The sequence below is a fragment of the Schistocerca cancellata genome, chromosome 2 (assembly GCF_023864275.1).
Source record: "Schistocerca cancellata isolate TAMUIC-IGC-003103 chromosome 2, iqSchCanc2.1, whole genome shotgun sequence".
NCBI lineage: Eukaryota > Metazoa > Arthropoda > Insecta > Orthoptera > Acrididae > Schistocerca > Schistocerca cancellata.
The window spans coordinates 685631511-685644918 of NC_064627.1; the positions used below are offsets into that span (position 1 = coordinate 685631511).

General features: G+C 38.3%; 1 protein-coding gene across 1 annotated transcript in view; it reads right to left on the reverse strand.

The window, feature by feature from the left end:
- Positions 1 to 13197, reverse strand: part of LOC126162425 (translational activator of cytochrome c oxidase 1) — a 62676-nt gene extending 49479 nt beyond the window's left edge. The window contains exons 1-3 of the mRNA XM_049918924.1: positions 12972 to 13197; positions 8830 to 8942; positions 3363 to 3496 (exon numbers count right to left, since the gene is read on the reverse strand). Coding sequence (XP_049774881.1) covers positions 3363 to 3496; positions 8830 to 8942; positions 12972 to 13155 — 431 coding nt within the window. The 5' untranslated portion in view covers positions 13156 to 13197. The remainder of the gene's footprint in view (positions 1 to 3362; positions 3497 to 8829; positions 8943 to 12971) is intronic.
- Positions 13198 to 13408: the final 211 nt, after the last annotated feature.

Genomic DNA, 13408 nt, shown 5'->3' on the forward strand with positions numbered 1-13408 from the left:
TACCAATACAACAAAGTCTTTCACAATTTTAAAGTTATTCCTGACTAGAGCCCAAGTACCCAAATGGAATTTCACAATTACATATCCAGTTACACAGCTACAATATTTAACAGATCACTGCCTAATATACAATGAAGTGCCAAAAAAACTGGTATAGGCAAACATATTCAAATACAGAGATGTATAAACAGGCAGAGCACAGGGCTGCGGTCGGCAATGCTTATATGAGACAACAAGTCTGGCACAGTTGTTACTGCACTTGTTAATCAAGACTTAAGTGAGTTTGAACATGGTGTTATAGTCGGGACATGAGCGAGTGGACACAGCATCTCCGAGTGGCAATTTTCCCGTACAACCATTTCGCAAGTGTACAGTGAATATCTGGTATCTGGTAAAACATCAAACCTCCAACATCGCTGCACCTGGAAAAGATCCTGCAAGAATGGGACCAACGACGACTGAAGAGAATCATTCAACATGGCAGAAGTGCAACCCTTCTGCAAATTGCTGCAAATTTCAATACTGGGCCATCAACAAGTGTCAGTGTGTGAACCATTCAATGAAACATCACTGATATGGGCTTTCAGAGCTGAAGAGCCACTCTTTTATCCTTGATGACTGCATGACACAAAGCTTTATGCCTCACCTAGGCTCGTCAACACCAACATTGGACTGTTGATGACTGGGAAAGCGTTGCCTGCTTGGACGAGCCTCGTTTCAAATTGTATCGAGCGGATGGATGTGTATGGGTATGGAGACAACTTCATGAATCCATGAGCACTGCATGTCAGCAGGGGACTGTTCAAGCTGCTGGAGACTCTGTAATGGTGTGGGACGTATCCAGTTGGAGTGATATGGGGCCCCTGACCACGTCTAGATATGATTCTTGACAGGTGACAGATAAACATCTGGTCAGATTGCCTGCATCCATTCATGTCCGTTGTGCATTCCAACGGACTTGGGCAATTCCAACAGGACACTGCAACACCCTATATGTCCAGAATTGCTACAGAATGGCTCCAGGAACACTCCTCTGAGTTTAAACACTGTCACTGGCCAAAAAACTCCCCAGACATGAACAACATTGAGCATGTCTGGGATGCCTTTCAACATGCTGCTCAGAAGAGATTTCGACACCCTCGTACTCTTATGGATTTATGGACAGCCCTGCAGGATTCATGGTGTCAGTTCCCTCCAGCACTACTTCAGACATTAGTTGAGTCCATGCCACATCATGTTGCGGCACTTCTGTGTGCTCACACGGGCCGGGCCCCTACACAATATTAGGCAGGTGTACCAGTTTCTTTGACTCTTCAGTGTATATGAATCACATTTCTAAGTGCTTATTTTTCTCATTGCAAGTAGCAATGTCTGCATTTTTCCCACTAAACTACAAATGAATTTAATATTCATTAGTCTTTACATGTACCTCACAGAATATACAATACACAGAAACCTTAGTCTCAATACATCTCCCAAAATTACAATAAAATATGAGTAATCAAGTGAGAGTAGGAAATCTCATATTTACGAGTGTATAATGCAATTAATGAATTCATAATTTCCAACAATAAAAGTTTAACTCACAAGTCACATACCAGTTTCCCAATGAGTGACTCTTCAACAAGAAGAATTCTGGCTGCCAAACAGTACAGCGAGGGGGTGCAAGCCGCCAAAGTGGCATCAAATCAAAACACTTGCACCAGACTGGCATTCACACGACATTTAGCTGATGTATTTAGACCACAGAGCAGCAAGTGTACCACCAACTGAGGAGGGAGACAAATGTGTAAAGCACAACAAAACATTCACACATATATATTACAGAGAAAAATATATTAGCAGCTTTGAAACTGGGGAGGAGGAGGAAATGAGTGCGATAAACTGAGCCTTCAAATGTGAAGAGAAAAACAACAAATAAGTATGAGAGATGAGAGCTTTAAAATTGAAGAGACCACAGAAGAGTGTAGACCAGAAAAATATGATACTGGGAAACGTTTGGTCAGGTATATGTTCTTTAAAACTATATCCTCGTCAACAACTAGCTACAGAAGAATCAAGAATTATCTTTTCCTACTTCCATTTATTTCAGATGAACATATAATAACATATTTTATACCATCAGTTTAAATAGCAACTGATCTACTACTAGCTACAGCTAAAATAGGCAAAGTTGTAATCAACTTGAAGGTCAATTAGAACAGTGCCTTACTAGGCAAGGTCCTATTAGAGATGGCGTCCACCCCTGGTAGCTGAATGGTCAGAGTGACGGAATGCCATACCTAACAGCCCGGGTTCGATTCCCGGCTGGGTCGGAGATTTTCTCATTTTCTCCGCTCAAGAACTGGGTGTTGTGTTGTCTCTATCATCATCATTTCATCCCCATTGACACGTAAGTCGCTGAAGTGGCATAAACTCGAAAGACTTGCACCAGGCAAACGGTCTACCCAACGGGAGGCCCTATCCACGTAGCATTTCCATTAGAGATGGTATGCTGTTGTCTTCTTCCAACCTTTGACCTGAATTACCCAGGCAGTTATAGGGGATCTACATTTTAATTAGTATTCTGAACCAGGTTGCAACTCAGCATTTTTCATGTTAACAAACTTTGTAACAGATGAAAGCATTGGCAAGTGTCAGGCAAAAGTTTTAGGACCGACTGATACTTTCTTAAAACTTACGATTTACGAAAAGCGATAAATTTGAGGTACACAGAAAACTTCACTTGAAGCCATTTGATATCTAGGACTTGTCCAACACTAATTAAATCCCCTGACAATGACCAAAATGCTAAAAGAGTTTGTTTACCACCTAATGTACTATGGTGCAACACACTGACAATCCAACAGCATTCGAAAAACTGATAAAGTAATAATTCAAAAATATTTCTAGTGGTGTGATGTTTCTTACAGATATCTACAGAAAGATTTGGAACTTTTTTCTTTATTTAGTAATGGAAAGCTATGTTATCACGGCAGTTGCATTTTTTTTATTTATTTTTTTTTATAAACAGGTGGTATTGTGTTGCTCCTGGAGATACTATCTGCCGCAATTTAAGAATTCCAGGTGTTGTTTTTCACTCTGTGTATCACTGTGAGTCAGATCTCACATTGAGAGACATGAATTCATGCTGCAGAGAGTATTTAAGTTAAACTGTCATCCAAAATGAGGTACTTATTACAAAAATAAATAAATAAATAAATAAATAAATAAAATAAAAATAAAAAATCCAGACACACAGCTGTTATCAACAGTTTTTAGATTATTGATTATCACTACTTAACTTTATCACACGTCACATTAAAACACAGGAAAAGACAACATGTGCCGGAATGAATGTACATCAAGATTTAATAACTAACCTTGTCTTCTTTATGATTGTCAGTAATTCTGTTCTTGTTTTTGCCAAGTTATCAGTTAACACTGAGACAAGCATCAGTGAGCCTGCAGGACCCTTCAACTCTAAGAGACCAGGTTTGCTAGCCACTTTTGAATTCTGCAAACATAGAGGGCAATTACACATATACATTTACCAACTTGAAATACAAATTCTGCAAATTAATCAAATAGTTGTGTTTGGCAGCTTTTGCAATCAAACAGTGCATATAGTCTGTGCTGCAGTTTCAGTGAAAAAAGGATTTATTTTGCATAATCGTGCAATGCGAATGGAAGCATCCGATTCCATCCATCTGCTTTGACCCATGACTTGGATGTGCTGTGTTACATGACATCATTGTGGCACGGTGTTTTTGAGTCAGGACGTGTTTGTAGATGTGTTGTAGTGTTTGGTGGGTGCTCTTGTGAAGTTGGTTGTGTTACAAGTGGTATTTGATCATTTGACTTTGCATAACAATTCTGTGAATTAGTCGTTGGAAGAATTTGCTGTCTAGCCAGTGAGTTATTCCGATTTATTGTTTTGCGGTTTACGCATTCGTGTTTGCTTTAGGTACGATAAATGCCATGTTTTTGCTATGGACTGAAATTTAATACAGTTCTTTTTTTTTTTTAAGTGATGGATATGACGGGAAAGTTTAACAGTTATTTGCTCCAGAAAGTGGTGGGCAATGATATGATGATGACTATAAGATTGTTGCAGGGGTTTGGCTTGACTGCTGACTACTTGACGTGTCATGTGTGTAATGAGATCACAAAGCTGATTACCATTCCAGCTCAGACCAGGAACCTGTTATGTGGTGGTGTCACCTTTGGCAGTCTAACTGATGAGGGATCTATGTCTACATCTATACTCTGCAAACAACTGTGAGGTGCTTAGAAGAGAGTACATCCCACTGTACCAGTTATTAGGGTTTCTTCCTGTTTCTTTCATATATGGAGCGCAGGAAGAATGAATGATTGAATATCTCTGTGTGTGCAGTAATTGTTCTAATCTTATCCACACAATCCCTGTGTGGGCGATTCATAGGGGATTGTAGCATATTCCTAGAGTTACCATTTAAAGCCGTTCTTGACACTTTGTTAATAGACTTTCTCGGGATAGTTTATCTTCAAGAGTCTTCCAGTTTAGTTCCTTCAGTATCTCTGTAACACTCTCCCAAGGATCAAAGTAACCTGTGACCAATCATACTGGCCTTCTATGTACACGTTCAATACCCCTGTTAGTCCCATTTGGTATGGTCCCACACACTTGCAGCAATATTCTAGGGCAGGTCCCATGACTGATTTGTAAGCAATCTCCTTTTTAGACTGAGTGCACTTCCCCAGTATTCTATCAATAAACCAAAGTCTGCCACCCGTTTTAATCGTGATTGAGCCTATGTGATTATTCCACTTCATATTGCTACAAAGTGTTACACCCAGGTATTTGAATGAGTTTCAATTCCAACAGTGACTCATTGATATTACAGTCATAGAATACTATGTTTTTCTTTATTTTGTTTTGCAAAGCAGACAGTTTTACATTTCTGAACATTTAGAGCAAGTTATCAATCTTTGCACCACCTTGAAATCTTATCAAAATCTGACAGCATATTTATGCAGATTCTTTCAGATACTACTTCATTATAGATAACTGCATCATCTCAAAAAACCCTGATGTTACTATTAATACTGTCTGCAAAGTCAATAATATACAACATGAACAGCAACATTCCTAACACAGTTCCCTGGGGCACACCTGAATTTATTTCTACACCTGACAAGGATTCTCCATCCAAGATAACATGCTGCATCCTCCTTATCAAAAAGTCTTCAACTCAGTCACAAATTTCACTTGATATCCTATATGATCGAATTTATTGACAATAAGGGTAGATAGGGTAATGAGTCAAATGCTTTTCAGAAATCAAGAAATACTGCATCTACCTGACTGCCCTGATCCAAAGCCTTCAGTATGTCACGTGAGAAAAGTGCAAGTTGGGTTTCACATGATCTATGTTTTCGGAATCCATGCTGGATGGCAATGAGGAGATCATTCTGCTCAAGATACCTCATTGTGTTTGAGCTCAGAATATAATCCAAGATTCTACAATAAATCATCGTCAAGGTGGACAGTAGTTTTGTGGATCACTTCTACTGTCCTGGTTTGAGCTATCTACGTTGGCCATCAGCAACATTGCTGTACTTACATATTATTTCTGTTATCATTCATCTTTACATTTTTGTGGGCATGAGACAGGAGTGAGTGTGTAAAGCATTTTGGACTGGGTTTCTTTTTGTAGAAAAGTGTGCACTGACTATGGGTTGGGTTGGGTTGTTTGGGGGAGAAGACCAGACGGTGAGGTCATAGGTCTCATCGGCTTAGGGAAGGACAGGGAAGGAAGTTGGACGTGCCCTTTCAAAGGAACCACCCCAGCATTTGCCTGGAGCGATTTAGGAAAATCACGGAAAACCTAAATCAGGATGGCCATACGCTTGATTGAACCGTCATCCTCCCAAATGCGAGTCCAGTGTGCTAGCGACTATGCCACCTCGCTCGGTCACTGAGTATGTGAAGTACAGCAGGAAGTTGGGAGGGCGATGGAGGAGTGGTTTGTGTGGTGAGGAGGGGGGCTGGGGGGGAGGGGGGGGGGCTGCTTCAGAGGATGGGCAACCACAACGACCTAGTGCTATTTGTCAATGACATTTTGGGTTTTGGTATTGTTGGTTTCATTTTCTAGGTATTGTTGGTTTCATTTTCTAGGTATTGATGGTTTCGTTTAAGCTACATAGGTCAAGTGAAATCTGTGGTACCACATTTTGGAGTTGTGTCTGGTATCAAGGGGCTACATCTGAACTAAATAGGTATTTTAAATGTAAGAATCCTGTGGTTTTCGTGTTTGGAGTGTTATGCCATATGTTGAGAATTTATTTTATTTTGAGGATAAAATTTTTTTGCGATGGTGCTATTTTTCATATTGCATGTTTAGCTTGTGCCCACGCTAAACCCTCAGCTTCCTGTGGTTTTCTTATTAGTTTCATTATTCGCATGTTGTTTTGATTTTTGTTCACATGTGTTTGTATTGACATTACGGTCACCACATGTATATGCTGGAAATACGGTTGTCCACCATCTTGATGACATCATATGGGGTGGAATCAGATAGGTGGAATCTGACATTTTTGTAATGCCATATTGTGAAAAGTAAATAAGCACACAATTGCCAAAGAGGTCTTGAATTCTTACACTAATTTCCCAACATGTTTACACGTTTTTAGTATTTAAAGTCAATAATAAGGTAAATTTCAGATTAACTGTTATTTACACAACCAAGAGACGAAAGCAATTTTTATGTTGGTATTGCCTTTTTGTCTAATGTTCACAGTGGGGCTGTCCTTTGTGTTACAAAGATTTTCAACAGACTGCTGGCAGATATAATGCAAGGAATTAGGACTCTTAACAATTCAAAAAAAATTAATGACTTACCCAAAAGCCAACAAACTCTTGACAAAATAATGTCATGTAACAATACTGGCTGTAAAAGAGGAGTTACATTCTTACAGAGTACGGAGAATCATATACTCACAATTGTCACTTAATATTAAGCAAGCAACTGTAAATCAACAAAAGCTTTTTGGAATAAATCAGGAAGCAGTTACAGGTTTGTTTCCTCCTCTAAACTAGCAGCTTCCCAGCTTGTTTCACTTTGTTCACTTAGAGCTTCTGTGAGTAAAAACCCAGCAAGGGCATACAATGAGTCAGACAACTGAAATATTAAGAGGTGGGGTTCAAATTCCCATCCAGTCATTTAGCTTCAGATTTTGCATTATAGGGAAAAACTCATATCGATCCTTTGAAAAGAGGCTGGCCTACTTTATTCCCAATCTTTGTCACACCTGAACTTGTAACTCATCTCTAATATCTTCACCATTCACATGGAATTATATCCTAAACTACCTTTTCTCTAAGTATAATAATATAAAGTAATTAATTGTTACTAGTGATTAAAGAATTAGTTGTCACCAGCTGCTTCTCTCTACTGATGTACCCCTTTACTTACTAGACATCTTTAAAGATTTTCCTTCAATATACAATGGAAAAAAATGATCAATCAAGTAATGATCTAAAAATACTGTATACAATCCACTGACAAAAAAGTGAGCAATAAACAAATTGTTGAACTGCAAGGAAAATGAAAGTGCGGTTTCATACTTACTACAGCTTATGGACTGTTAACCTGAAGTTATCAACACTCTGTATTCAATGATTGTATTTTTTAATAAATCTGGAAGAACAGTTAAGGCTAAAACACAGCCACACCACAAGACTCATTCGGTTCTGTATACGCCAAGGATTTTATAATTAATCGAACAAAAGAAGCAATGGTACTACGCCACAAGATGAAAATATAATTAAAAAAGAAACTAAAGCAAAATTTATCTTTAAATATACTAATCTAGTTAAGAAGGCATCTGTAAAAAATATGCTGTCCTTGACTTACCACGAAGGATGCATTGCGTTTGTTGGCCTCTTTTAGACACTGTACTATGGCCTGAAGAGAATGTACACAGATGAATTCAGTTACAGTGACTCAAAATGCAGTGCCCGCTACTTGCACAACACAGTTGGACAGTGTCAGGAAATACATGTACAATCTTATTGATAAAATGTGGTATTTCTTGTGGAACAAGTAATTACATACAGTAAATGTTTTTTTAACAATCACAGAACAAGAGCTATGATAATGCTGAATGGATAGGTAATCCCATTGACGAATTATATTCTGAATGAAATATTTGAGTCTTGGGTGAGTATTTCTGAACTGGCACTCTTTAGGAAAATTGTAAACCAGAACTAGATCTGAATATCAGCATGTGCCATAAGTGTACAGTTTTTATCCATCTCCATCATTCATTTCATTAAATGTCTGCTATTAATCACTGTTGCTACAAACCTAAAGTGTCAGTCCCCTACATACATGTCCTCGAGCATTGTAGTAATGACTCCAAGGAATGAAGAACTAATGGAGATATGAAGAGACAGATTAAAGTTCTGTATTGGTTCATGAAACCCATTTCAGTTGTCAATTATGTCCTGCTTGTGGATGGTTGAGCTCAATGTGTAAACCGCAATACATACATCACTCTTTGACAAAACAAAAGTATCAATGAACCCCAAAAATACAGGGTATGAGAGATGGTCCGAGGGTGAGCGAAAAAAGAGGGAACTATAGGCAGAAATAGAAAGAGGGGATTAGAGGATTGATAGGGAGGAGGGAACTGGTTTAAGTGCACATGAGGAATGATAAACAAAGGTACATAAATAACATTACAACATTGTATGCAATACCCTAAACACAGATGAGTACAGCAACACACACTAACCAAGTAATAGTTTAACTGGTTTCATAACAAATGGAAGAATTAAAATGTGTAATCAATATGATATATTACCTGTGCTGCTTTTATGGCATTTTCAATAGATGCTACAGGCATGTTGTTCTTTCGAGCTCTTTCAACTACTTGCGCTAACTGGACGTTGTGTTCTGGATCTGCACTTTTCCCCTCTGTAAACACAAACAATAATTATTAGTGAAATATTTGTCAATAATATTAAAATGTCAAAATTAATGTATGTAAATTAATATTAGACCAGAAGGTACGATAAAGAATTTAGAATGGGTTACCTATATGTTAGTAATATCAATTTTCAACTTACGTTTTACAGTCATGAATATTATACGTCAAATTATTTTAATTTGTTCACTGAAACACCAACTTTGTATTCAATATTCAGTAACTATATTAGCATGCACACTAAATGCTAGTTTTTCACAAATAATTATGTTTAATTGGAACAAACTAGACACACATTCAACACATGGTTTCTATTTTAGAGACATAATTCAGCACAAAATATTATCACGCCATTTTTCAGGCTCATTACTAACTCCTAAATCTATTCCAAATAGGGCATTTGTATTTTACCGACACACTTTCCACACACAGCAATTAGTGCACTTTTACAGTCTCTGTTGCCTGTCTGTTGCAAGATGGTAGTAGAGTGCACTTCATCAATGAGCTGCTTCACCATATAAGAGAATGAGTATTAGTGACTTGTTTTGGTCCTAGCTGGTAACATTTTCAAAAACTTCTGGCATGCTGGAAAAATTTAAAGAATTTGCTGGCCGTCAAATTTCTTCCTTGGTTTACGGACAGGACAACACAGAGTGGGAACAGAGGATTGTTTTTACTGCTTTAGTGGAGATGCTCTAAATGAAATAAAATATGTACTTTATACATACAGCAGCAGCAGTTCAGATTACCAGAGCGTAAGTTGTTCTGATAGGTAGTAGCCCCTGTCCACTCCACTATTCTCTCTCCACAACACTTATAGGTGAAATAAGTTTACAACAACTACAAACTCCAAATTCTGACAGAGGAGTGGTTTCTAAGCTGATTTGTCACCAAAATCGTAGCCTAAGCCATTAATGAAATCTCTCTCTGACAGCATCTCTCCCAAGCACGTAAGCCCACCAAATTCGTAGCCTATGCCATTAATGAAATCTCTCTCTGATAGCATCTCTTCCAAGCATGTAAGCCCCAAGTGTGTGGGCAAAATTAACTCCTGTAAGGTATGTTCATGTACAAAAGGCAACATGACAGAGTCTTATCACGATAATCATATTTTTCTGTTTTTGATTCTGCATGTCCCCATGACACAGTTTAATCACCACAATCACATTTTTCTGGTTTTGATTCGGAATGTCTTTCTTTATTGATTCACAAATACATTAAAAAAACTCATAACGCAATTGTCACCTCTCTGGTAGGCAGTGGGGCTTCCTCAAGCTATGATTTTTCATACACAAATTTCTTCCAGTTTCTGTCAAACAGCTAATCTCTCTCTCATTTACGTCTCCATCTACCATCCAGAATGTTGAAACATTTGTCCAAATCTGTTGTGATGATTGTAATGAAACTGGATACTGAATGGCAAAGACATCGTCCTCTACCAACTTCTGTTCATTCACAGTATGATCTTCATCCACATGTTTCTGTGGCATGAAATCACTGTAATTACAGGAGCATTCAATTTTCAATCTATCATGTAAATTCTCTAAAACATAATGCGTACCTCTATCTATGGCCACATTTCCCATGGTATGTTGAACATCTTTTTCATACAAATAAATTCATCAAAAAACTAAACATAAATTATCAACAACTTAAATATCCACTCCAGCATCAAGAGATACCAATGAATGTTTTAAGCCTGTGTAGCTTACTAATAATTCTATACTAATGCACCTGGAGCAGAAGTTACAGTGAAATATTTGGTTTCACTCTGTTTCAATATGTTTATTGCACAAAATTTTCATGCCGACACTAAACTCATAAAATAACGGAAATATCTGTACAGCACTGAAACAATGACAAAATATAATGCACTTTTAAATAGTTAAAAAGATTTCCTGCAATGGTACTCAAAATGTTGTCAAGGCTTCCACTGTTAGAGTCTTAAGTAAAATGAGCAACCATACTCCTCTTCTAGGGTTGCCACAAGCTTCCCCAAGTGGAATTCCCTGACATTTCCCTGATTTCCAGACCAGTTGACAATCTGTCTTTGCAGCTATTGTACACGAAACAATAGTGCAAACAAGGAAATATGTAAAAAAAGGCTTGCCTGCAGCTGGTGTTTCCTGATGTGGGCAAAACTATTAAGTAGTAACACAAAATCTTTTCTAATGAACTGCTGGTAGATGGAGAAAGCAAGCCAAATGATATATGTGTTTCATTAAGACCACTGACATTATTTTAGTTCAATAAAATGAAACACATTCACGACAAAAATATGCATTTCCTTGGAGTCACAAGACAGATTTAAAATACCTTCACTGATTTCATAAATAATCACAGGAAAAAGGTAGGCCTCTTGAAAGAAGCGTCTAACGCAAGGAAGAATTGTATAAACCAACACTGTAGGTGACCGCCAATAAAATGTTGGTTCTACTACGTTCGTTATTGTTGGATATTACCCAGTGTATTATATCTATTATTTTACAGGCATTGTGTGATTTTTCTTTCAAGAAATATATGAGTACATAGCATACAAACTGCCAGTGACTGACACAATTTTCTTCTTCTTAATGTCCATACTTTCTGACATGTAAACTACTTTTGAAGTGCCAAAATGTACTAGAACAAATAAAATGTCTATAAAACGCCACACTGCACAATGGACTTGTGGTGAGACATTGCAATTCCTGGAATCCATTGTCCATGGCCTCTGGCCTGCTGAGGAGCACCACAGTCCTATATCCAGGGATAAACCACAAAAGTCCACAGCATTACACCATACACAAACAGATCTTGCGTGCGGGCAGATCGGTGTGATGGGCAGGGCCTGCACATTAGTAGGGAGCGAAAGGGTTCAGATCGGCAGGTCCAATCCATTACAGATACCCATAGAAACAGCTTGCAGTTTTGGCCTGTCACAGAAATTCAATCATTTGGCCAGCTATTACCAAGCCAGAGGCAGCACGTTGATAAGATGAGACTATGGTGATCAATCCATGCAATAGATATGTTGTTCAAATACTCTGAGAGTCACTAATGATGAGGATAGATACCAACTCACCATAAAGATGATTGCTGAGCTGCAGAGAGCCACGGGGAAAAGACAAATACACTGTGACAAATACATTTTCAGCCATAGCTTTTGTCAGAAAACAAGAGCACACACACATTCACACACTCACTTAGACACAACTCATGCACACATGACCCCTGTCTCTGGCCACTGCGTCGACAGTCTCTGAAAATCAGAACAAACAAACCACTCCTCATGCCTCCCTGCGTCACATAGGCAGCTGGTAGGCTTGCAGCAAGAAGTGATGGCAGCACTGACTGAAAGCTGAGGGCAGTGGTAAGAAGGGGAGAAACAGTAGTAATGAGGGGAGTGGGGAAGCGGTGAACGTAGTCAGCTGCACCCAGCAAGAGACAATGTGTGACACCTCAGTAAACAAACCATTTCATCTACTGAGACAACAACAAGATTTTCCAGTGGTTTTCTTTCCAAATTTCCCTAATGTGTTTGAAATTTTCTATATTTCCTGATTTCCAGAACCTGTTGCAACACTGTCTTCTCAGCAAACTGCATGAAAGTGGAGTTATGAGTGAAAACAGTTCAATTGCTGTCTTCAAAGAATACAATATTATCACAATGAAATTGTTGGTGACTTAACTACAAATAAAAGCTACGATACATACTTTTCAATATTTGACAATCGATACACAATATGACACAACCAACTTCGATTACTACAAACACGGGTGAACTAACATGTTCAGGTCTACTCACAACACATATTTTTTCAATATCTGACAATACGGTACACAATATGACACAACCAACTTCGATTACCATTTACACAGACGTGTAGCAATGTAAATTCGAACAAACTTTGTATTCAGTATCTCAGTAACGTATTAACCAACACTAAACAAAAACTGTGCGTATACGGCCCATCTTGTGTCTATACATACTACTTGTGGAAGACCATAATCCAGTTAAAACGAGCAACCTCACTTTCCTTGTACGGCCACGCGTATTAAACGTGACATTTTCGTGAAGACAGCGGATTTCTGTGAATCTTTCAAAGCCTTTATGTGCTTAATGTTTTGCCATTTGCTATGGCCAGCATTTCGCCGCCAGTTGTCCCAAATCGCTTTTTTTGTATTAGCATTAAACACTACACACCTACAAATACTATACATTTTGTTTGTAAACAACTACATTACAGAACAAAGACCTTAACATGGCTGTTACACTTCGACCATAGATATTGGTATCTATGGTCGAAGCTGTTACAGATGTCAACAGTCATGTATGCACATCAACGAGTTATTTAACTGATTAACTCGTTGATGCACATGCACTAGAATCGTGCATCAACATAAGCTAAACTGCAAACACCATCACACTGGCTCACTGTCGTGCCAGCTGGTATAATAAATGAAGAAATTGAAA